Genomic DNA, 26718 nt, shown 5'->3' with positions numbered 1-26718 from the left:
TTCAGTGGCCAACTTGATAGCTACCCTTGGGTACTGCAGAGAAATATCAAAGTAAACATAGCCCCAAATGGCAATTTTGATTTCTACAGACCCACACCTCCCTACCCCCGCAATCTCCCAGGTTGCCACTCCCACCCACATCCACTGTTTCTGTTTCCTCAGGACATGGAATCCACTTTCTCTCTCTGCTGCCACCACCTGTTCTTGGGCACCATCATTTCTCTCCTGAACAAAGCAACCACCTCTCCATTTCTGCTTTTGCTTTCCTCCAACTACCCTCCACATAACAGCAAAAATATTTTTTTAAGTGTATTTGTTTATTTTTTTAGTAATCTCTACACCAGTCGTGGGGCTTGAACCCACGACCCCAAGATCGAGAATCATAAGCTCTTCTGACCGAGCCAGCCAGGTGCCCCACAAAAATCATTGTTTTGTTAACTTGGGTCCTGTCACTCAAGGGCTTAAAACTCTTCAATAGCTTCTCATTGTACACAGAATAAATCCAAACTCCTTCTGTTGGATGATAAGGCCCTGAATAATCTGGCTCTTGCCTAAATCTCTGTACCATCTGGCCTCCTTCCCCTTACTCACTGTGCTTATTTACATTTGTTCTTTTCTCAATTTTCACTTTTCCTAAGCTTTTCCCATCTCAAGGCACTTACTGTTCCTTCAGTTCGTACTGACCTACTGCCTTCTTCTCTGCCACATTTCAGCTTAAATCTGCCTCTCTCAAAGTCACCCTCTCCAATCACTCTCTGTAAGGTAACCTCCCTTTCTAGTCTGCCTTTGTCCTGGTTTTGTTTTCTTCATAGCACTTTTCACTATTTGCAATTATTATGTGTTGGTTTACTTATATTCTGGCCTGCTCCGCTTATGAGAATTGAAACTCTGTGAACCATATGCTATTTACTATTGTAGCCCCAGCATCCAGCATAATACGTGGAACGCTGCAGTGCACAACAAAGATTTGTTGAATGGAACCACTTAGAAAACCACTTGAATATTTCCTCCTATTGTTCAATTTTCAGAAAGAAACAGATTTTCTTGGCTGGATCAGACTATTTTGATTACAAGGAATGAGAGCCCATTGAAGCCTAAATAAAAGGGAGATTTATTGTGCAGACACAGGGTTCTCTCAGGAAGCTGAAGGGCAAAGGTACAGACGTGTCTTAGGAAAGAACTCAAAGCAAAAACTGGGGTGATGTTAGAAGCCTATCGATTTTGCTCTACTAGCAAATTAACAAGTTAGCCTGCCACGGTTTCATAGATTCTGGCAGAAGACACAAGATTCCTGCATTAGAGAAAAAGAACAATATGTCATTTATACCAATAGTATTAGCCAGCGTTTGCGCTGGTTCCAAGCTCTGATTCCCACAGGGTGGGACGTGAAGAGAGCCGAGTGATGCTTACCTACCCAGGGGGTTGTGTTACAGGCGAGAAACCCTGAGTTATGGGAGCCAAATTTTTTTTATCGTGGGTAGTATACTTGCCTGACCTTGGCTCTGGGAAGGCACATTAGCTTTATCATGCTGGATAGTAAACAAACCTGCTCTTTATTCCGGAGAGACACATCATCTCTATATTCCAAGGCTGTTTGCTGTGTAAACATTTTTGAAAAGATAATTCAGAACAAGGGCAGTCAGTGCCTCACTCACAAGATATGCAGAGATGCAAGAGATCCAGGGAGAAATGTCTCCCACCAATCAGGTGGTGGGGAAGTGGGGACAGGATGAGCTAGGCAGAAAAAACAACGGACATCCTCCACATATACATCTCAGGGAATAAGTGCAACACTTTTTACAAGTGAATTTAGGGAATATTTACTAATTTTATCTTACAAAACCTCTGTCCTTAGACCTGTTTTTCTTAAGAAACACACTGATACCTCTTTCTAAAAGGCGCCTGGGTGGCTCAGTTGGTTGGGCGACTGCCTTCGGCTCCATTCATGATCCTGGAGACCTGGGATCTGATGGAGTCCCACATCGGGCTCCCTGCTCAGCGGGGAGTCTGCTTCTCCCTCTGACCCTCCCCCATTTCATGCTCTCTCTCTCTCTCTCAAATAAATAAATAAATAAAATCTTAAAAAAAAAAGAAAACAATATTGTATTTTCATACCAATTGGTATGGAGAACAATTTAAATTCCTGGCAATGATGCATTTGAAATAATTCTTTGAAAATAGTTTCTCTCTTTTTTTTTAATTTTCTGTTTCCGTTATTTAAAGTGCAGATTGTGGCAAAGGGTCAAGGTGGGTATTGTTTTGTTTTTCCTGCCTAAGGGAATGTGAACTATTTTGATACTGTGTGAATAAAAACAAAACTTGAAACATTTATAACTGACTTTAAAAGAAACCTAAGGCAGTACTAAGAGAGTTAAATGCTCTGGTCTAATTCCCCATAACCATTTCAGATATTTTTAAATTACATTTGTGTATGAATTTAAAATTCTAGTTACCCAGAATTCTGTGGATAAAGAAAATCATATAGTCTTGGGAAGTAAACCAATAGTCAAAGCTTGCTGCTACCAGAGTAATCTTACTCTATGATTTCTTTCAGATCAATGATTATAGAGTGGTAGTTTGTAAATAACTATGATTTATTTATTATTTCTTCACTTATACTGGTTGTTACATTTGTCTTAGATGATGAAACCATAAAATATTGAGCTTAAATCAGTTTGATTCTCTGTATAAAGAACTTAGCATAGCAATTAAACTTAAATACTTGCTAAATTAAGAAAATGGTCCTTAAAATAAAGAAAAGAAAGACAGAAAATTGACCTCAAGTCAACTACAGAATCAGGATTTTAAATCTTTATGAAAGGTGAACATTTAGAAACAGCCTTCCCTCTAATTCAGTGTGAACACTTTTTCTTTGTCTGTCTCTGAAATTTAAGAAAGATAATTCCTTTGTCCCCTTATTTCTCCCGTTTCTAACCCAAGAGAAAATCAAACCTATTTCAGGTATACTTAGCGAGAGCTAATATGTAACAACAAATCTAAATAGAACAGATTACACATTGTTGTTCATGTGACGAAATGTGTCCTGAAACTAGGGAAATATTTCAGTTAACAAGGGTTCGTTAGAAACTACATGCAGGATACTAAACTTATTTACTGAGAAGAGTGAAGAAAGTACAAACAACAATAACATAACTTCCTTTCTTTAATGTACTCATTCAAAACGTGAAATGCCATTCACCTGCTGTCGGGATTGCAAAATGTAGCTACTATTTGGATAAATGAGTGTGCTATTTAAAGTGTGGAACTGCTTGTGACTAGTGCGTGGTAAGTACAGAAATGGAGACTAAGCATGTAGAGACCTTTTTTTAGCAATTCGACAGAATAATTTTCTGCGTGTTGAATCTAATAAAAAAATTAGGTGTCAATTTTGTATATCTTCTTAAATTTACTTTTTCTAAGAATTCATTTTTTTTTATATTTTACAAAAGTACCATTCTCCTACAGTTTGGAAGTAAAAATAAGAAAACTGGTCCTTACCACAAATCGTTTTAGAAGCTGTTTCAGTAGAGAGCATTATAAAGTCATCTATGATGACTACTACCCGTAAGCAGTCACTGAGCACTACGTCATATGATGTGATTATAGGTTTGCTTACTAAATAAGCTAGATGTATTGACTGTTAGGTATGTACTGAGAACCCAAAATATTTGGGGTACCTGATGAAGCTGACATGCTAGCCATGACCTCTTGGCCTATAATCCCTTCTCGGAAATGTTGTAGGATCCTGTTCACCTCTGGGAGCTGGCCTCAGCTTGTTCTATCATGGTGGACTAATATTAGTTAGCCTAAATAATATGTGAGTCTAACATTATGTCACCCAAGAATCTGGAATTGGGACACTGAGAGACTGAGTGGTTAGGTCACAGTTGGGCGTATGAGCTGAAATGTCAATAGTTGTTACAACACCAAACCACATGTAAGCTGATGTTATAAAGGCAACACAGAAGCCACGAGTAAGCAGAAATTTTGCGAGCGAATAAAGGGAATGAGAAACTGGCAAACGTGCAAGAAGCAGAAAAGAGAGGGATCTTATTAAAATAGTAATCAGATCATGTCACTTTTTGGCTCAAAATCTTGCCTTTTCTTCTCATTTTAGAGTAAAAGTCAAAGTCTTTACAATGGCCTACTACGCCCTATGGAATCTTTCCTCCATCCCCCTGAGCTCATCTCCTATGATTTTCCCCCTCATTCATTCCAGTTTAGCCACACAGACCTTGTTTTTCCTTGAAGCCAGCACATTATTGCCTCGGGGCCTTTGCACTTGCCATTCTGTTCTATTTCATGTTCTTCCCTAGTTACCTGCATGTCTTGCTCTCTCACCTCCTTCAGACCTTTGCTCAAATGTCATCTTCTCAGTGACGCTTTCCCTGATCACTCTGTTTAAAATTGTAATCCCATCCCCACCCACACCCCTAATCCTCTGTCCCTAATTCATTTTTCTCCATAGCACTATCATCATAAGGCATACTATACATTGTACTTAAGTGTTTATTGTCTGTCACCCATCACTAAAATGTAAGCTCCATAAGGTCAGGTGTTTCTCTTCCTGTTTGGTTCTTTGCTATATGCCCAATTCCTGTGCCTAGTTCCTGGTGCATGGTAAGTGCTCAATAAACACGTGGAATAAAATAAATGAATAAATCAGTAATGGAAATGGAGGACATTGCTTTGCTTTCTTGCTTTGTAATTCTAGTCCTCAAGGGGTCTGGTCACACTCTATTACCTATCATCAGATATTAGAATACTACCTTTTAATAGCTCTTTTCTTTTTTATTTTTTAAAAATATTTCATCTATTTATTTTGACAGAGAGACAGAGAGAGAGGGAACACAAGCAGGGGAAGTGGGGAGAGGGAGAAGCAGGCTTCCCTCTGAGCAGGGAGCCTGATGCGGGGCTCCATCCCAGGACCCCAGGATCATGACCTGAGCTGAAGGTAGACGCTTAATGACTGAGCCACCCAGGCACCCCTTCTTTTTGATTTTTTTTTAAAGATTATTTATTTATTTATTTGACAGAGAGAGACACAGCGAGAGAGGGAACACAAGCAGGGGGAGTGGGAGAGGGAGAAGCAGGCTTCCTGCTGAGCAGGGAGCCCGATGCGGGGTTCCATCCCAGGACCCTGGGATCATGACCTGAGCCAAAGGCAGCCACTTAATGACTGAGCGACCCAGGCGCCCCCAAAGCAAAGTTTATTGAGTGACAGTAAAGTTATTGAGTTATAGAGTACAAAGCTCCCGAACACGGAGGGAACCAGAGAGTGTTGCCACCAGAGTTTCTAAGTCTAGGGGTTTTTACGGGCTTGTTGGTGGGGCTGTTTTAACCTGATTAAGTCTCTATGCACCTGTCATCCAATCAGGTTTTTGTCATCTATATATCATGTGGGAAAGAGTGGAGGGCAGGGTGGTGTAAAATCCTTTAAGGGCGGTTTCCTCTTGGGGTGGGGGGGGCCCTTGTCCCTGCCTGCCTTTCTTCCAACTATCATAATTTTTATTGAGATGATTCAAGCGGTTTTCTGTTCATTGCAACCAACAAATCAAGATTAAGATAACTACCTATCCCTGAAGGCCCATCTCAAATCACACTCCTTCTGGGAAAACTCTTATTATCCTAGGCAGAAGGAATAAATTTCTATTCCCCTAATACTCTTAAAAAAAAAAGTCATAGGAAAAAAAACACAAAGAAAAGCCCTTGTATTCTCTCTTTTCTATATTGCTCACGTGGCCTTTTCACATGCTGCTTTGTATGTACAGATACCGATGTTCATCTCATCTCCTCAAATGAATAATAAGCTGCTGCAGGACAAGGAGCACATTCCTTATGATCTTTATCATCCCTGGCTCCAAATGGTGTACCTTGAACTAGGAACAATGACCAAATGAACAAATGTTAATGCAGCACATGACAGGGCCTTATATGAACATGTCCATTCAGAGTTATGCCTCACATAACATACCAGAATGAATCTCAGATCAACTAAAGAGTTGAATGTAAGAACTATAAGAAACTATAAGAAAAAAAAGATGTGATATTTGCCATTTGTTTGGAGGTCAGAAAAAGGACTGTCTGAACTTTGCACATTTCAACTAGACTGACCCAATAAAAATGAGCCTGAAGCCCTCTCACACGTCATTTTGGATCCTTTTTTCTCCTGCCCATAGTCTCTGTTCCTGGTACTAATCCTGGCTGGAGCCACTGCAAGACTGGCCCTTTAAGGGACGATTGAATACTCTTGCCCAAATCTAAGGCTCCAGAATCAAGCCCACAGCTACAGTCATGTAGAAGATCTGACAATTACATGATTGTGTTCAGTGAGCACATTGGCTTTAGTGTGAAGGTGGTGGCCTTTGTTAGTCTGTTGACTAAGTGTAGGAAGAATTTTTTTTTTCTGCTTGTACTCTAACAGGCCATGCCCACTCTTGAAGGGGACCTTGTGCAACATTATGATGTAGCTCTGAATGCATCTGAGGTGGAGAAGTACAAAGGCATCTCTTTGTTCTGGCTGTTAGAGAGGTTGGAGAAATTCATTGCCTTCCATGCAGCCTGCAATTCCATCTTTGAAAACAATACCCATTTCCAGGCTCTCCCATTATCTACATACCCTCTCCCTGCCAGGATGGTCCTGGTAAACACTGTGATCTGTCCTGCTGCCAACGCACAGCAAAATTTTGGTGGTTTTCTCAAGAACTGTCTATAAATGATACCACATCATAATTTGGGTCCGAGACTCAGAGGATGCTTAAGCAGAATGGCTGAGAGCTGCATGTGACTGGAAGTTGCCCAAATACCTGGCCACACTACATGATCAACTGACCTGGGCTGGTAAAATGGGCAAAAGTGAAAGCTCCACCGATTTGGGAGAATGGTGCTTGTAGAAAAGAAGAACCAGGTCTTGCAATTATGCTAGTAGACAAACGTGCCAACAGACAGAGCAGCTCTGTTTGAACCGTGAGCCACCACATCATGTTCAGGAGCCCCATCTGAAGTAAACCGTCACCCACTGAAAACAGTGGAACCACCTGTGCCGTGCCCTACTACTCATCTCTTCCCTACCCAGCCCAAGAACCTACCCTCATTTCTCTAGACGAGAGCACAGTTGTGAGATGAGGGCTATCTGGTTTCCAAGAACTTTGGGGAGATGGAATCTGTTTACAGATCAACACAATGGTGGACTCTTGGGCATCAGGGAGCTTTGCAGATCGGGCCCTGGTCCAGGATACCTGGTTACCAATTTGTCCCAAGGCTAGAAGCTCATAATCCTGCCAGGCAATAGCAGTACTGGCCCTTTAAACGCCACTGTTTCTCCCACATATCTTGCTACAAAGGCCATAGAAAGGCAACTGCCTGCGGCCACTTAGTATTTACTAAGGATCACCTTCTCATCTACTGTTGAGACCACTGCCCCTTGCTCTGCTCTGTTTCCCTGGTTCTATACCTGCTCTTTTGATATCTGCTTCTAGTCTTCCTTACTTCAGGACTGGTTCAAATTTTCCTTCTCTCATTTATAGGCCTAGGGCTCTTGCCAGTAAATTCCCTTAAATCTTCATGCTTTGTTGATTTAGGTGTGCTACTGCCCTGGGTAAGAGATTCCCCCTCCTAACTTCTTCTCCGTAAAACTAATCTAATAGCTTTTCCAATGAGAAGCTCAGAGGCTGAAACTTATCTTAACAAACTGCTAACTGGGGGGTCTTGAGGACTCCTGCATCCACCTCTCAAGTGCCTGGAGTACTGTCCAAGTAAATGGCCTACTAGGAAATCTTTTGAGCGAGAAGTAGAGGAATTGCCTCTCTCTCTAAGGAACAGATTGTTTCAATGTGTTGGGCTGAGACTTCAAAACTGGCAAACCTGCTCTTAGAGCAAGAGGATTGAGTCATTGGGTATCATAAAGGCAATACCCCTTGCTCCCAATCTCCACCCCAGATGGTAGCTGACCGAGATATCAATACGCCTATAAGGTCCTTTTCTTATAGGAAAACATGGAGAACTCATTTGGTCATGGACTGTTGGAGATTGTGAGTGCAGATTCTGAAGTCAGACCACCTGAGTTCAAATCCAGCTCTACTACTTCCTGACCATGGACCTTGGGAAATTATGTTACCTCTCTGTCTCGGTTTCCTTATTCATAAAATGGAAATGATGATGTTAATAGCAGCAACCTCAAAGGGCTATTGTGAGTTTTAAATGAATTATTACATATCTTAAAAGTGGTCAATGATTGTTAGCTACTATGATTATTAGGCCAATTCAGAAATACCTGGATATTTACAGAATTAATATTCTGGGGTACATATAAGTTTGTTTACATAAGGATGGTTATAAATAAGAAAGTAACCTTTCCAGACATGCTTGGACAAATTGAATAGTTGATGATGTCTTTCAGTCTGTAATATCCCAGGAGTATCTCAGAGACTCAGGAATGGAATTGTCTACAACTTCTGAGATAGAGGAGTATATTAAGTATCTCAGTGACAGCTTAATTTGCTTTAGCCTAATACAAACCTCTATTTTATTTATTATGTGATGTTAATCACCATACATTACATCATTAGTTTTTGATGTAGTGTTCCATGATTCATTGTTTGTGTATAACACCCAGTGCTCCATGCAGAATGTGCCCTCTTTAATACCCATCACCAGGCCAACCCATCCTCCCACCCTGCTCCCCTCTAGAACCCTCAGTTTGTTTTTCAGGGTCCATCGTCTCTCATGGTTCATCTACAAACCTCTATTCACAGTCTACTATCTCTATAGCATCTCTAAGTCAGTACTCAGAATAATATATTTTAGATCCCAGATCAGATTACTGGGATTTGTATTATCAACTTGGAGATTTGGATGATTCTTAACAAGTTTTCTCCTTTCCTTAAATGGTAGGTTTTCTAGATCATGGATACTCAGAAGTAGTTCAGATCCTACTTTTCCAACTGTGCTGTGCTGCTGATGTAGTACTTACAGAGGAAATAATAAATGTTATTTAGCAATCTTATCTCCTCACTTGCTACCACGAAAAGTGTGGCAGAAAGGTATTGTTTCCTTCAGGGCTAAGATAGCAGTCTCATAGAGTTTAAGAATATGTTCACATCTGCCCTGTTCATGAACCTCCTCACCCCTACATCAATATAATACATGCCCCCACGCTGTGATAGGGGGCCACTCTCTGGCCAGAGGACCTTCCAGAAGGAAGTGATATGCTGACTAGAAAAATTCTAAGGTCCAAATCTTGGGTCCCTCTTCTTTTTGCCCATAGGATTTCAATTCAGAATCTCATATACACCTAGCCTTTGAAGTTCCTGAGATTCCTTCTTAAAATTGCATATGCCAAGACAGTGAAGAAAAGATCCCTTGACAGACCTGAGGAGGTACACCTAGGAGAAGGATGCTGGTGAAGAATAGGTGAGAGAGGACACATGGGAAATGACTAGCCAAGTGGGTGTGTGTGAGGATAAAATGGATGTGTTGGATAGTAGAGGTTTCTTCAACAAATTTGAGCATGTTTTAAACAAATGCAAATATTTCTGTAAGCGCCTTGAGGTTTCTAATATCTTTTTTTTTTTAAGATTTTATTGATTTGAGAGAGAGCACGAGCAGGGTGGGGGGCAGAGGGAGACGGACACACAGACTCCCTGCTGAGCAGGGAGCCCGACACGGGGCTCGATCCCAGGACCCCAAGATCATGACCTGAGCTGAAGGCAGATGCTCAACCATCTGAGCCACGCAGGCGCCCTTTCTTTTAATGTCTCTTTTTTTTTTCCTGCCTTGCGGTTTCTTTTTTTTTTTTTTTTAAAGATTTTATTTATTTATTTGAGACAGAGAGAATGAGAGCACATGAGAGGGGGGAGGGTCAGAGGGAGAAGCAGACTCCCTGCCAAGCAGGGAGCCCGATGCGGGACTCGATCCAGGGACTCCAGGATCATGACCTGAGCCGAAGACAGTCGCTTAACCAACTGAGCCACCCAAGCGCCCTGCCTTGCGGTTTCTAAACTACCTTTGGGCATGTGCTCAGTTACACTCTCACACACACATATGTACATACATCGTGATTAGGGATTTTAGGATTGCTGAATACCTTTAGGCCATTGAGTAATAGTTTTTCCCTCTAAATACTTACAGTGGTTTGTAATATTTTTCACTTCGTCAGATTTGGCAGGAGCTAACAGGCAAGTAGGAGCAAGTTACGGAAAGGGCCACACCTGCTGAGAAAAGGAGCCACTCCTTCATCCAGGAACAAAGCAAGCTTATCGTGAAAGGCAACACCTGATAAACCTAGTTGAGACACCTGTGATGCACACTGCAGACATGTACCAGAGGAACTTCTCCTATCTCCATGAGAGAGCCACTTTTAGAGTGACTTTTTAAAAACATGCTCTAACACTTCTGAGTCATCAAAGAAGACTGTACTGTAGTTAACCTGAAAGAGAAGGATCCAGGCAGCATTTAGGACAGAATGGAAATATTCTTGTCCTCATACTTTTAAGTGAGAACCTGCGACTTTCCTCAGCAATTCTTAAGGGCTGTTGACACCCAGGAAGTGGAGAATGACCTAGTTTTGAGGATGACATATATAGTGTGACATGTTGCTCTGTGGAAGACAAATATATAATTAAAAAAAAACAACCATTCAACATTATTAGGAATTTCCACTTCAATGATTTGAGACATAACACATTTATCTGAAACTCTCTGTTAGGAGGCTTCACTTGACCTAAAGCCATCATTTATTCAACACTTATTGAAAATCTGCAATATAGTAAGGGCACCAGGGATAGTGCAGTGAATCCCGTTTTCACATAGTTCATATTCTACTGGGGAGAGATAGGCAACAAACAAAGGAAGAAATAGACGATGTGTCAGAGGAAAAATGAAACAAGCTAAGAGCTTGGGGAATGATAGGGATGCTATTTTATGAGGGTCATAACGATGAGAATAGTGAACTCAGTTGGTGAGATATGAGCTGAGACCTGAATGGAGAGAGTTAGTAATGTGACAATGTCGAGGAAGAATGGATCCTAGATAGAAGGTATAGCAAGTACAGAGTTCCTACAGTAGAAACATGTTTGGCATGTTTAAAAAAACATCAAAAAGGCCAGTGTGGCTGGAGTGGGGTGATGGCGGGGAAGAGTGATTGGAAGTCAATAAGATACTTGTACAAGCTGCCAAATATCCAGTCTTACAACCAAGAAAAGGACATGGTAGTTTAAATACGTTGAGAAGCAAGTCGAGGTTCCTAGCAGGGGAGTGACCTGATGCAACTAAGCAAAGGATCATTTGGTTGCTGTGTGCATCACAGATTGTAAGCAGCAAAGTGGAACAGCCCATTAAGAGAGTACCGCAGTAAGTTAAACAAGAAAAGATGGGAATTGGAATGACAGTCCTACAAATGGAGGTGCCAGGAAGTATTCAGATGTATTTTAAATATACAGCCAGTATGACTTGCTTAAGGATCAGAGATTAAGGTCAAGCACCACATTTGCGTTACAGCTAGAGTCTGCCACCGGGCCTTCTGATTCTCCATTCATTGCTCCTTGTCACACCAACCTCTTCTTGCTTCCATGAAATATTAGTGTTTAACTTCATAATGTCATATGAACTATTCTTTTCAAGGAATATATTTGAAGTGTTCTCATTAAAGAGCCTAGCTAGTTGGCATCTATTTTACAAACTGTTAAATGCAAGTGAAAAGTGCTATATGTGAAGGAGTCATGATACTGAACCCTCCGGCAACTAGTTCAGATGTGTCAGACAGACATGATATTCAGATGTGCATTATATAGATAATACATATTACTTCACAATTACTGTGTTAGCAAACAAAGACATCTTTTGATTAGATACATATATCTATGAAAATGCTTATTTATAAGTAGCAAACTTTGAAAATACTCAATGCTTTTTTTTTAAAGATTTTATTTACTTATTTGACAGAGAGAGACACAGAGAGAGAGGGAACATAAGCAGGGGGAGTGGGAGAGGGAGAAGCAGGCTTCCCTCGGAGCAGGGAGCCAGATGCGGGGCTCGATCCCAGGACCCTGGGATCATGACCTGAGCCGAAGGCAGACGCTTAACGACTGAGCCACCCAGGTGCCCCGAAAATACTCAATGCTTTTTTTGCTATCAGTAAACATCTAGACCTTGACCTGTCAGAATTTAAATTCTTCTCAACTTTCAACAAACCAGATATTGTATGTCCGCTGTGTCAGACACTAGACATGAAAAAAACCCAAAATAAATGGTCCCTTTTCATCAAGTAAACAGACAAAAACAAAAAAGCAAAAAATTTAAAATACAAACACCTGTTGAAAACTATTGATCAGGTAATGCTAGAGTAAACAGAACAGCTGAATCCTGTGGAATTGTCAGGAAAAGTTTTCCTAGATATGCGAGCATGGGTTTTAAAAAAAGGAATCAGATTTGGCAGGTAGAATATTCTAGGCAAGGAAAATACAGCACAGAGAGGCTAAAAGGTAGAAGTAAGCCATGGCATATTGGTCCACACCCAGGTGTAATAGGACTGGATCATTATAAGCTAAGGGTGGAGGAGGCAATTAGAGGAAACCTGCAAACATAAACCAAATAGTTCACAGCTGACATCTGAAAATAATGAATGTGATTAAAAATAAACCCATTTAAGTGGTTTTTGGTTTGTTTTGCTGTTAGTACACATTATAAACAGGTGCCACTGAAGGCAGATTTTTTACATTCATACATCCCTCAGCATTCATCAGTATGTTTATTTTTTATTTTTTTAAAGATTTTATTTATTTATTTGACAGAGAGATAGAGAGAACAGGTAGGCAGAGAGGCAGGCAGAGGCAGAGGGAGAGGGAGAGGCAGGCTCCCCGCCGAGCAGGGAGCCCGATGCGGGGCTCGATCCCGGGACTCCAGGATCATGACCTGAGCCGAAGGCAGTCGCTTAACCAACTGAGCCACCCAGGCGCCCCCCTTTTTTTTTTTTTTAAAGATTTTATTTATTTACTTGACAGAGAGAGACACAGCGAGAGAGGGAACACAAGCAGGGGGAGTGGGAGAGGGAGAAGCAGGCTTCCAGCAGAGCAGGGAGCCCGACGTGGGACTAGATCCCAGGACCCTGGGATCATGACCTGAGCCGAAGGCAGCCGCTTAACCGACTGAGCCACCCAGGTGCCCCAGTATGTTTATTTTTGCTTATTAGGTTTATTTTAGTTTTTAATGTTTATTTATTAAGTTCTCTTAATACACTTTTTAAAAAGGCAAGCCACACCATGAAAAAGTTTTTCCCAAGAAAACGATCCAAAGAGCAGATTACGCATCAATTAATAAAGGTAAGAGGAGCGGTTTTCTATCCCCCGCTTCCAAGCCAGTGTGCAGTAAACTTTAAGTGAGAAAAACTGTTTTAATCGATGAGATGCCTTTAAAATGCTTAGTACAGGGGCGCCTGGGTGGCTCAGTCCGTTGAGCGGCCAACTCTTATCTGGGCTCGGGTCTTGATCTCCGGTGAGTTCCAGCGGGCTTTGGGCTCCTCGCTGGGTGTGGAGCCTACTTAAAAAAAAAAAAAAAAAAAATGCTTAGCATAGTGTCTGGCCCATAGTAAACACTCAACAACTTGTGGTTATTATTTTGACCGTAGACCTCTCAACCATTTGAGGTTCTGTTTTCTCATTTTCAGAGGAAGAAACAGGTCACCGACAGTCCCTGAGGCTCCTGCCAGCGCTCACAATCTCCTATTTCAAGTAGGCATCGAATGAATATTTGCTGAACAGACAAAATAAACTCTTTCCAAGGGGTCCGGCTAAGCGCCCACCAGAGAACCAGCCAGGAGATAGGATCAGGCGCTGGTCCCACACGCCAGTGTTTGGGGGTGGAGAACACATCACACGCCCCCCCATCCAAGACCAATAGGCGGAGAATCTGAGTTTGCGATCTTAGCCCTACCCACAGCCAAGTCTTTACTCCTCTCCCGCCTCTGCGAGCCTATCTCCCCGCGGGGGCCCCGCCTGCGGCCAGAATCGCGCTTGCCAGCCAGCGGGGCAGCTTCCCACCTCCACCGCGCTCCGGACCCGCCCCTTCCGGCCGAGGACCCGCCCACCGGCCTCGCCCACGGCCCCGCCCCTCCGCGAGCTCTGCGCCCGCTCCTCTCAGCGCCCGCCGCCGGCCGCGTCCACCCCCGACGCTCTGAGGTCACCGACGGGGCCGGGCTGCGGGGGGCGGAGGGACGGAGGGAAGATGGCGGCCGAGGCCGGATATTGGCGCCGCCTCCCCCAATCCTGGAGCCGGCGCAGATGAGGCGGCTCGGCTGGGGCCAGCGGCGCTTCGGAACCCGAGCTGGGGGGACCCTGGCGGTGGGGCCTGGCCCTGCTGTATGCCGGCGCCTCGGCTAGAGTGAGCGGCGGCGGCGACGCCTCTTTGCCCTGGCCCTCTCCCTGTCGCTGTGAGTCCGAGCGGGTGGCAGGCGGCACAGGCGGCGGGGCCGGGATGGAGGACGTTAACTCCAACGTGAACGCGGACCAGGAGGTGCGGAAGCTGCAGGAGCTGGTGAAGAAGCTGGAGAAGCAGAACGAACAGCTGAGGAGCCGCTCGGGGGCCGTGCAGGGCGTCGGCTCCCTCGGGCCCGGCAGTCCGGTTCGGGCTGGCTCGTCCACTCCCTCCTCCGGCGCGGCGTCCCCTCGGGGCTTCCCCTTGGGCCTCAGTGCCAAGTCCGGCGGCGGGGTCGGGTCGGGCCCGAGGCGGACGAGCAGCGAGGAGCTGCGGGACGCCACCTCCTTGCTGGCAGCGGGCGAGGGCGGCTTTCTGGACGAGGTGGAGCCGCTGCGGCCCGAGGAGCTGGAGCGCCTGTCGGGCTGGGAGGAGGAGGAGGAGAGCTGGTGAGCGCAGGCCGTCGGGCCGGGGCTGGGCGGGGACGGGCCCGGGGGCGGAGAGCGTCTTCCGAGGGTACCCCTGGTAAGACACCTCGCTTTGTGTAGCCAGATCCGCTCTCTTGACGGGGACTGGTGGTTTTTTTGCTTTGGCTGCGGAAGGGTCAACTGGAGTTGGGGATTCAAGGCGTGCTAGGAACGAACGGCGTTGTAGCTAGTTTTATTTTCCCCTGGGTTGTGGTGGACCCTCTGGGTTTTAGACCCTGTTGGGGTCTGTGGTTTGGCACAGCCTGGGAAGGAAGGGCTCCTCGCGGGGGGAGGAGTCGGCGGTGGGAAACTGCTTTGTAAAGAAAGGATCTTGCTTTGTGTGAAATGCTGGCTTTCGGAGTGTGGTCTGAGTATTTTGGATGTCGGGGAGGGGTCTGCATGATGAGGTATCACCGGGTGCGGGGAGCAGACCAGAGTGGTCTAGTGCGGTCGTCAGTGGTTTGGACCGGTGGGAGATGGGTACCTTTCTGGCCGCGATGGGGAGACCGTGTGAATCAGCACTCCCCTTTTGGGTAGTGGGGTAAAGCTTGCTTTGTGTGAAGAGGGCAGAGGATGGTACTGCTTTGTGTGAAAAGTCAAGGGTGGAACAAGAGCCTGGCTCTTATTTTTTAAACAAGAATTGGGGCTGTCATTTTTCGGTGCTGTGAAGTGACAGTTATCACATCCGTCCTTAATTTCCATGTCATCCTAGGGGCAGAGAAAAGAAGCCCTATTTTAAAAATATAAACCAAAGCTGTATTGTCATAAGCTACTTCTTGATAGAATTGTGACCTATACCATAATATCACTTACATAAATAGAAAGGTCATGGGAGGCATTCTCCCTCATTTTATTGCAACCCCATAAAGATGTCTATGAGAAACTGTCTTAATTTATCCCTTTTTAAAGTTTCGATTTGTAGCTAAAATGTGTCAACTCTTTGTTGAAATGGAAACTTTTAAGCCAGTGAAGTGGAAATTCTTCATGGACTCTAATATTGCAGAGGTGCAACTTTACAGTTACTGAGATAGTTAAGAGCTTTGCCTGGATTCAGGCCCTGGCTCTGCCACACGAGCTGTGTGACCTTGGACAAGTTACTCTGAGCTTCACGTTTTTCCTCTATTTGATGGAGAAAACAATAGTTCTTATCTCTATGGAGTTGTGAAGATTACATGAGATAATTCATGTATGGTTTTAGCACTGGGTCTGACACATAGTAAACTCTCCAAAACTAACTGCAGTTACTCTTAAGCCTAGTTATTTAAATTGTGAAATATTTAGTAAGCTCTTATAGGATCTTGTGGGAAAGTCTAAAGATTCATTAACATGTTGATCCCTGTTCATTAAGGCAGTTACAGTCTTGGGAGCCAAGTTTTATGCAGTTAAATGAGCTAGGAGATATACAGTGAATTGCAAAAAAAAGAGTGAGAGGAACAAAAGTACTGAGAATGCTCAAAAATTGGGAAGAAAATAATGGTTCAAAGTAGCTGAGGCGAACTTTGAGGAGAGGTGGCTTAGGAGCCTGAGGGTGGGGAAAGAGTGGGAAGGGCCTTTTATGCTCTGACAATTGCTAGAGCAGAGTCAGATTATTTGTAACTCCCAATTAGGAAGGTTTGAATTACAGAGATACTCGAATATATGATATCAAGCTGTTACTTTATTTCCAAGTAATACGAAATGTTATTAGAACTGTCTATGGTAGTGACAGTTTTTCATATTAGTGTGAGATCACATCCTCCCAAAGGAATCCTGGGTGTGTGTACACTTTAAAAGAATCCAGAATCATTTAAATATCATCACATGCCTCTTCCAAGTGATGATGATAATGATGCTCTTAATAATGAGGATTAGCTGCACTCACGAGCCCGTTTTAGATTATGTATTATTAGAACACTGACTCCACTTGGGGAAGCTGAATACGTATTTTGCTGCTTTGGTTTCTGAGCAGAGTTTGTTCAGGTAAAGCAAGTCTTAAATACTGTGCCGGAGTTTTCTTTTGACCAGATGGTTCCTGCTTATTGCTTTGATCCTGGCTACGTATCTTGATCCTTTCCTTTTTCTGAAAAGATTTGTGTGAATTGAAAGTTTTATAAATCATTTAAAGTGCTTTAGAGTATGCTTTTGGAGTACAAGTGGGAAGGGGTGGGTGTTAGTGTGGGGGGGATGATTTCAAAGAATTAAGAATTTTTTCTTAGCATACCAAAAATTTACTTTCTGTAACTTGACACCCATTGTACCTTCTTTTTCATGTAATGTTTTTCCCCAAGTGTACACTATAAAATGCTAGTTCTGAAGATGTTAATAGATACTGTGTGAAAAAATAATGGTGAGTCTGAGGTTAAATACATGTGGGAAAAATAGTTTAACAAAAGTAAACAGGTTTCTTTAATCCTGGACCTGTTTAATATGCTAATTGTATATTGAATATAGTAAATTTCTTTTTTTTTTTTTTTAAGATTTTATTTATTTATTTGACAGAGAGACACAGTGAGAGAGGGAACACAAGCAGGGGGAGTGGGAGAGAGAGAAGCAGGCCTCCCGCCGAGCAGGGAGCCCGATGCAGGGCTCGATCCCAGGACCCTGGGATCATGACCTGAGCCGAAGGCAGATGCTCAACGACTGAGCCACCCAGGTGCCCCGAATATAGTAAATTTCTAAGTGGTAAACTTTTTTTGAGCTCCCAAGGATCTAGTACCTATAGAACACACTTAGAAAACAGTGCTTCAGACCAGTGGCTTTCACAGCCTTTTTGATGGCTTTTTTTGGACCCACCTTCATGATGAAGAAATACATTTTACATCATAGCCTATTACACAAGTATATGAATAATTGAAACAAATGTATCACAAAGCTATAGTTACTTTTAGTACCTGTGGTAAGCTCTAATATTTTCTGTGTTAGGGAAAAAATGCTAGTTACAACCCATTAAGCTGATTTTGTGACCCATTAATGGATTTTATCTCAGTTTGGAAAGCACTGTTACAGAACAACTCAGAAGAGTCAGAGAAAGCAGTTAACATCATTGTACGTCACAGTGTATTAGGCTATGCTGGGTAGCTTATATACGTCACAGTGTATTAGGCTATGCTGGGTAGCTTATAAACATTTTTGCATTTAATTTTCATCCACTTGTGAATTAAGTATCATTTTTAGGTAAGCAAACAACCTTTTTTTTTTTTTTTTAAAGATTTTATTTAGTTATTTGATAGACAGCGAGGGAGGGAACACAAGCAGGGGAAATGGGAGAGGGAGAAGCAGGCTTTCCGCTGAGCAGGGAGCCCAATGCGGATCTCTGTCCCAGGACCCTGGAATCATGACCCGAGCCGAAGGCAGATGTTTAACAACTGAGCCACACAGGCGTCCAGGAAACAATCTTTCTAAGCATCAAATAACACACAGTAAATGATGGAGTCAGGGTTTGAATCCAGGACTTTATGACATCAAAGCCTATGCTGTTCCCCCTGTATTTTGCTTTTTCCAGGTATAATCCCTTTTCCATATGAATGGCCCCTTAAAATATTTGAAGACTACTGTCATGATCCTGTTGACCTCTTCTACCCACCACACACACTGAGCATTCTCATCTCTTCTGCAGAGTAAAACAGTCCCAGTTTATTTCATCATTCCTAGTTAATATAACTTTCTGATCCTTCGACCATGATCACTTTTCTCAATGAATTCTAGTTGCGCATTGTCATTAAACATGGTACTCAGAACTGTACTCAGCATTTTATTCTTTTTTTTAAGATTTTTTTTTTAAATCTCTACACCTGTCATGGGGCTTGAACTTACAAACCCCAGATCAAGAGTTGTATGCTGTACTGACTGAGCCAGCCAGGTGCCCCTGTACTTAGCATTTTAGATGATACTTGACCAGACAGTGTGTGGTGGATACACCTTGCTTGAGGTAAATGCTGTTATTTTGAAACCAAATATTTCATTAACAGTTTTGGTTTCTGTTGCTTATGTTTAATATGATCCAGTAGTGTCAATTACACTTAGTATCTTTTATACATTAATTGTTAAAATAAGTCTCCCTAACCCTGTTTTTGTGCAATGAATTCTTTAGGCTTTTGTATTTATGTTCATATATATACCATATATATATATGGCTTATATTTAAATTAGTCTTGATTTCATTTCTTAGTCTTGATTTAGGCATTTAATATTATTTTTTGTCATTTTCACATTTGATAGGCATACCTACTGGGTCTTCATTCAAGTTGTTAAAAATGTTAAAATGACAGAATAAAGGGCTCTGAAATGTGCAGCTCAACTAGAATCCCTCCAGATTAACATCAATCTATTAATCAGCACACATTGTGGTTGTTCAGTAACTTAGTTCCATTTGTTATTATCAAGCCCATATGCCATTTTTTAAAAAGATTTGTCAGAGGGAGAGCTTGAGTGCACATGTGCACACAAGCAGGGGGAGCGGCAGGCAGAGGGAGAAGCAGGCTCCCCGCTGAGCAGGGAGCCCAATGCGGGACTCGATCCCAGGACCCTGAGATCATGACCCGAGCCCAAGGCAGACTGAGCCACCCAGGCGTCCCCATATGCCATTTTGTATGGATATTATGAAAGATTTTGCCAATTGCTTGCTATAATTAAGTTATACTGTGCCTACAGTGTCTTAACTGCAATGAAGTAAACCTATCAAGGTAGAAATTGCATTTTATTTGTTTTGACTTGTTCATGGTGAATCCTCTGGCTTTTTCCTTTTTTAACTTCACATTTTGTTTAATTCAGTTTTGAATTTTGCAAGGAATAAGTTTGGTGTAGAAATTCTAGACCTGCTTATTTTTCTCTTTAAAAAGTATCATATTTCCTCTTACCTACACTTTTGACCCTGACATGTTATTTTATTTTATTAATATTTTTTATATTTTTATTTAAATTCTAGTTAGATAATATACAGTGCAATATTGGTTTCAGGAGTAGAATTAAGTGGTTCATCACTCACATAAAACATCCACTGCTTATCATAACAAGTGGCCTCCTTAATACCCATCTAGTCCATCCCCCATCTCCCTCCCTCCATCAACTCTGTTTTCAATTGTTAAGAGTCTCCTATGGTTTGTTTCCCTCTCTTTTCCCCCCCTCCCATATGTCCATCTGTCTTGTTTCTTAAATTCCATGTGAGTGAAATCATATAGTATTTGTCTTTCTCTGACTTACTTCATTTAGCATAATACACTCTAGCTCCATCCACATCGTTGCAAATGGCAAGATTTCATTCTTTTTGATGGCTGAGTAATATTCCATTGTGTGTATATGTACATATACAATATTGGCTATAATGGACATTGCTGCTATAAACATCAGGGTGCATTTACCCCAAATCTGTATTTTTGTATCCTTTGGGTAAATACCTAGTAACACAGTTGCTGGTTGTAAGGTAGTTCTATTTTTAACTTCTTGAGGAACCTCCATACTGTTCTCTAGAGTGGCTGCACCAGTTTGCATTCCCACCAACAGTGTAAGAGGGTTCCCCTTTCTCCACATCCTCACCAACATCTGTTGTTTTGTGTGTTGTTAATTCTAGCCATTCTGACAGGTATGAGGTGGTATCTCATTATGTTTTTGATTTGTATTTCCCTGATGATGAGTGATGTTGAACTTCTTTTCACATATCTGTTAGCCTTCTGGATGTCTTCTTTGGAAAAGTGTGTATTCAACCTGACGTGGTACTTTAGATTGACATATTTTGAATCAATAATTCAGTGACAAAATTTCAATTATTTTACATTATTTGGAGGGGTAGGCCTAAATCTGTTTCAAGCTATATTCTGGCTTACATTCTGACTTACTGTCTATCACCTTGCTTTATTTGAAATTCAGTTTCCTTTGACAAATGTTTATTTGGGCTGTCCATTTGAACAAAGTATTGACAGAAATGCAGAAGGTAAAGAATATTTCTGCCCACTCTTTGTCATTTAGCCTTATTGCATATTTTGCTCCCATATTATGGGCTATCCCTCTTTTGATACTAATGTCCTTAGTATACTTTTTTTAATCCATAAATATTTGTTGATTGTAATTCACATGCAATAAAACTTGCCCTTAAGAAGTGTAATTTAGTGGCTTTTTTTAGTATATTCACAAACTTGTGCAGCTGTCTGATTCTATCAAACCACTATCTGATTCTAGAACATGTTCATTAGTACCCTTCCTGCCCCCCTGCTTAAAAAACAAACCCCCAAAAAACCACCAAACCCATTATCAGTCACTTCCCATTTCCCCCTCACCCCACGTCCATTTATATACTTTCTGTGAGTATGGAACTGCTTATTCCGGTCATTTCATATAAATGAAATTATGTAATATGTGGCATTTTGTGTCTGGCTTCTTTCATTTAGCATAATGTTTTTAAGGTTCATGTTGTAGCATGTATCAGAACATTTCCTTTTTTTCATTTTTTTTTTTTAAGGTTATTTGAGATAGCACACGAGGTGGGGGAGGGTCAGAGGCAGAGGGAGAGGGAAAAGCAGACCCCCTGCTGAGCAGGGATGCCTGATGCAGGACTCAATCCCAGGACCCAAAGATCATGACCTGAGCCAAAGGCAGCCGCTTAACTGAGCCACCCGGGCGCCCCTTTTCATTCCTTTTTATGTCTGAATAATATTGCCACATTTATCCATTCATCAGTTGATGAGAATTTGGGTTCTTTCCACCTTTTAGTTTTTACGAAAAATGCTGCTATGACCATTTATTTACAAGTTTTTATATGGACATGTTTTCATTTTTTGAGTATATACCTAGGAGTGGAGTTACTAGGTCAAATGGTAACTCCATGTTTAACTTTTTGAGAACTGCCAGACTGTTTTCCATTCCCATCAGCAATACACAAGGGTTCCAGTTTTGCCACATTCTCTCCAACACTTCTTGTCTTTTTTGTTATATAGCCATTCTACTTGTATCTCATTGTGGTTCTGATTTGCATTTCCCTAATGACTAATGGTGTTGAGCATCTTTTCAGCTATTTATTGGCCATTTGTCTGTCTTTGGAGAAATGTCTATTCAAACCATTTACCCATTTTCTAATTGTGTTAATTGTCTTTATAATAAGTTGTAAGAGTATATATGCTGGATGCTAATCCCTTATGAAATATATGATTTGCGAATATTTTCTCATTCTGTTTTTTTTTCCACTTTTTTTCTTTTTTTAAAAAAAGATTTTATTTGTCAGAGAGAGAGAGCACAAGCAGGGGGAGCGGTAGGCAGAGGGAGAAGCAAGATTCCTGCTGAGCAAGGAACTCAGTCCCAGGCCCCTGGGATCATGACCTGAGCCAAAAGCAGACACTTAACTGACTGTGCCGGCCAGGTGTCCCTGGGTTTTTTTTGTTTGTTTTTTGTTTTTTTCACTTTCTTGATGGAGTCCTTTGAAGCACAAAGTTTTTAATATTATAAAGTTTTATTTATTCTTTTGTTGCTTGTGCTTTTGATGTCATGTCTAAGAAACCTGTGTCTAATCCAGGATCACAAGATTTATTCCTATCTTCTAAGAGGTTTATAATTTTAACTCTTATATTTAAGTCTTTGATCCGTTTTTATTTTATTTGAAAGAGAGAGCACGTGCACAAGCAGAGGTAAAGGCAGGCAGAGGGAGAGGGAGAAGTAGGCTTTCTGCTGAGTGGGGAACCCGAAGCAGGGCTCAATCCCAGGACCCTGGGATCATGACCCAAGCCGAAGGCAGATGCTTAACCAACTAAACCACTCAGGCACCCCTTTAATCCATTTTTTAAATTGTGGTAAAATATACGTAATATCAAATTTGCCACGTTAAACCTTTTTTTTAAAAAAAGATTTTATTTATTTATTTGAGAGAGAGAGAAAGCATGAGGTGGAGAGGGTCAGAGGGAGAAGCAGACTCCTCGCTGAGCAAGGAGCCCGATGCGGGACTCGATCCCGGGACTCCAGGATCATGACCCAAGCCGAAGGCAGATGCTTAACCAACTAAGCCACTCAGGCGCCCCTTTGATCCATTTTTTAAATTGTGGTAAAATATACGTAATATCAAATTTGCCACGTTAAACCATTTTTAAATGTATAGTTCAATGGCATTAAAGTACATTTTATATTGTTGTGCAACCATCACCACCATCCATCTTCAGAACTTTTTCATTTTCCCAAACTGGAATTCCATACCGATTAAACAATAACTCCCCTTCTCTCCCTAGCCCCTGACAGCCATTCTTTCTGTCTCAATGATTTGACTACTCTAAATAACTCATATATGTGGAATCATACAATATGTGTGCTTTTGTGACTGCTTTATTTCACTTAGCACAATGTCTTCAAGATTCATGTTGTAGAATGTCTCAAATTCCTTCCTTTGCAGGGCGGGGTAGGGGGCTGTCTCTAAAGCTTTATTTAATCTTATAATCCTCAATGGGCAAGAAAAAGCAACACTTAAATCTTCCTATCCCAAACCTGAGCTGTGTGATGCATATGATTTTCATATTTAAATATGGAATTTATATGTATATGCTATTTTTTGTGGCACAAAACCCCCACAAAAGTCAGCCTTCAAACAGTTTCCAAGTATATAGTTCATTATTGTCAACCACATTCACATTATTGTGCATCAGATCCCCAGAATCCTTCCATCCTGCATGACTGAAACTCTACACCCACAGAACAGCAATTCCTTGCCTCCCTTTTCCCCAGCTCCTGGCAACCACCATTTTACTTTGTTTCTATGAGATTAGATGCCTCCTAAGTGGAATCATGTAGTATTTGTCTTTCTGTTACTAGTTTATTTCACTTAGCATAATGTCCTTAAGGTTCACTCGTGGTATAGCATGTCATGTGGTTTCCTTTTTTAGGACTGAATAATATTCTGTTCTATGTATATACCACATTTTCTTTATCCATTCATCTGTCAGTAGACATTTGATTTCTCTCTACCTCTTGGCTATTGTGAATAATGCCACTGTGAACATGAGTGTACAAATATCTCCTCAAGTCTTTGCTTTCGCTTCTTTTGAAGTAGAATTACTGGATCAAATGGTAATTCTGTGTTTAATTTTTTGAGGAGCCATCATACTGTGTTCCATAGCAGCTGCACCATTTTGCATTCCGACAAGCATTACAAAAGGATTCCAGTTTTTCCATGTCCTTGCCAACATTTGCTTTGACCCATTTTGAGTTTTTATATAATGTGAGGAGGAGTCCCAATTTCTTTCTTTTTGCACGTATATATCCTGTCACTGTACCTTTTGAAGACTTTCCTGTCCCCATGAAATTGTCTTGGTACTCTTGTTCAAATCGGTTGTCCATAAATGTATGGATTTATTCCTGAGCTCTCAATTCTATTTATTGATCTTTGTCCTTATGCCAGTAGTAAACAGTCATGATAACTAAAGGTTTTTAGTAAGTTTTGAAGTTGGAAAGTGTGAGTCCTCCATGGAGTTTTGTTCTTTTTCAAGATTGTTTTGGGTATTCAGTCTCTTGTATTTCTATATGAACTTTAGGATCAACTGGTAAATTGCAGCAAAAGCAGCTGGAATTTTGACAGGGATTGTATTGCGTCTATAGATAAATTTGTAGATCAGTCTATATTGAGAGCTTAACAGTATTTATTCTTTGAAATTGTGGACATTGGATGTCTTTCCATTCACTTAGGGCTTTAATTTCTTTCAACTATGTTTTGTAATTTTTAGGTTATAAGTTTTGCATTTATCTTGTTATTTTTATTCCTAGTTATTTTATTCTTCTTGATGTCATTGTAAATGCAATTTTTTCTTAATTTCATTTTTTGATTGTTCATTGCTACCATATAGAAATATGGTTGATTTTTGTTTATTCATTATATTCTGCAGCCTTGCTGAAGTCACTTATTAACTGTCATAGTTGTTTTTTTGTGTGTGTGTATTTCTTAGGACTTTTTTATATATAAGATCATGTCATCTGCTAATAAAGATAATTTTACTACCTCTTTTCCAATCTGGGTGCCTGTTTTATTATCTTCTTGCTTAATTGCCCTGGCTAGAACATCCAATATAATGTTGGATACAAGTGGTGAAAGTAGACCTCCTTCAGTGTGATTTTTATTGCTCTTTTATTTTTAATTATAGCTAACATTTATTGCATTAACATATGATAGATACTATGCTAACCACCTCATATTTTGTCTTCATAATAATTGGATATGATCAGACTATTATTAACCTCCATTTTAAAGATGGGGAAATTAAAGCTTAGATTAAATAATTTACTTATAGTCACTCAAGTATATGGCTGAGATTGGATTGGAACCCAGTTAGTCTTATTCTTTATTTTTAAAAAATTTCAATCTTTACCTAATTCTAATTATCTGTATTTTTGTTATTTTTAAGATTTATACTATTATTTACTTAAGGGTATTATGTGTCCCCCCAGTTCTGTCTTTTGGTCATTTGTCTATAATAACTTGATGTCTGTGTACATTTTTATTTCTGTATATGAGGACCTCTTTTTGTACTCATTATTCTTGTGCTAAATTGGCCTTTGGGGCCCTTGGGAGTCTGATAACGTAGTAGCTGAGAGCTTTGACTCGAACTAGATAGCCTGAGTTGAAGTCCCTGCTCCCAGCCTTCTTACCTGTGGGACCCTGGGCAAACCACTTAATCTCTGTGCTTGAACCTCTTCATTATCTCCAAAATAGAAATGATTATTGTAATATAGAATTTAATGTAATATATGTAAAATGTTAAGAACAGTTCTTGGCACACTGTTCACTGTTTTATTATTTTAGTTTCAGATTTGCCTATCTTTGCATTGAAATTTTAAAAAACTTTTAATTTTGGAAAATTTCAAACATATAAAAGTGTAGAATGAACCTCAACTTATTACCCATCTTTAACACTTAACACCTCATACCATTCTTGTTTTATCTATACCACCCAAACCTCAACATCCTGGACTATATTGAAGCAAATTCCAACCAGATATCATTTACTTACTAAATATTACAATAGAAGATAAGGACTTTTTTTTTTTAACATAAGCACAATACCAGTTTCACTCCCATTAAAAATATTTTTTAGCATCATCAAATGTGCTATGAATGTTTTTAGATCAAATTTTCTAAAAATTGATTTGCTTATCTGTGTTTAGAATTTTTTTATTCTGTGATAAACTCTAAAATGAAATGTTCTCTTCAAGCATTTTGATCATTTTCATATCCCCAGTTAATTTGTTGGTGATGGTCAGAACAGACCCAGTTCTCATTTCTTTCCCAGCCTTTTGAGAAATTGTTGAGGCAAATCACAGATTTCTTAGGTTTTCTGCTCTGTGCAGGGTGAAGTTTTCAGCAGATGTGTAAATACCTGAAGTGGTTCCATATCACTATTACATCTTTTCTTTGTACTAGAATTGAAATTTGTGTTAGTAATATTATTCATATCTTCCCTTGGCCTGTTGGCTTGTAATCAACTCTCATAATATCATCCCTGTTTTTACATGTACAGTTATTTAACATTTTTAGTTAATTTTGGTTTTAGTGTTTCTGTGCTTTGATTCCATGTACTTTTACTCTTAGGCTCCTACATTTTTGTAAAACAAAATAATTTCAGTCTAATTTTCCATAAATCCACATTTTCTTCACTAAATTTACCTAGAATGTTGTACCTTATTGAGGAAAGAAGCAGTCTTGGGTTTCAGAGAAAGGAGTTTTTACTAATGGCTTTTATTAGAATTTTTTAAGGGCCTCATATAAAAGAATGAACAAGTACATATACGCATAAAAATCTTTACTATTTAAAATATTTCTTGTTGAGGAGAGTTAGGAACTGACTTGTCCATCTCTTCAAGTCTCTTAAGATTGTTTTCTCCATCCTTACTGTGAATTGTGCTAATTGAA

The 26718-nt window shown here is 40.8% G+C and overlaps 1 protein-coding gene across 2 annotated transcripts in view; it reads left to right on the top strand.

Annotated features, from left to right (window-relative positions):
• The first annotated feature begins 14167 nt into the window (after positions 1-14167).
• Positions 14168-26718, top strand: part of SLAIN2 (SLAIN motif family member 2) — an 82973-nt gene continuing 70422 nt past the window's right edge. For both annotated transcript variants that reach the window (XM_035005021.1, XM_035005020.1), the window contains exon 1: positions 14168-14855. In XM_035005021.1, coding sequence (XP_034860912.1) covers positions 14467-14855 — 389 coding nt within the window. In that variant the 5' untranslated portion in view covers positions 14168-14466. The remainder of the gene's footprint in view (positions 14856-26718) is intronic.

The sequence above is a fragment of the Mirounga leonina genome, unplaced genomic scaffold (genome assembly GCF_011800145.1).
Source record: "Mirounga leonina isolate KUSES-001 unplaced genomic scaffold, KU_Mleo_1.0 Mir_129, whole genome shotgun sequence".
Lineage (NCBI taxonomy): Eukaryota > Metazoa > Chordata > Mammalia > Carnivora > Phocidae > Mirounga > Mirounga leonina.
Note: the sequence above shows the minus strand (reverse complement) of the source record. Positions and strands in the feature narration are given on the sequence as shown.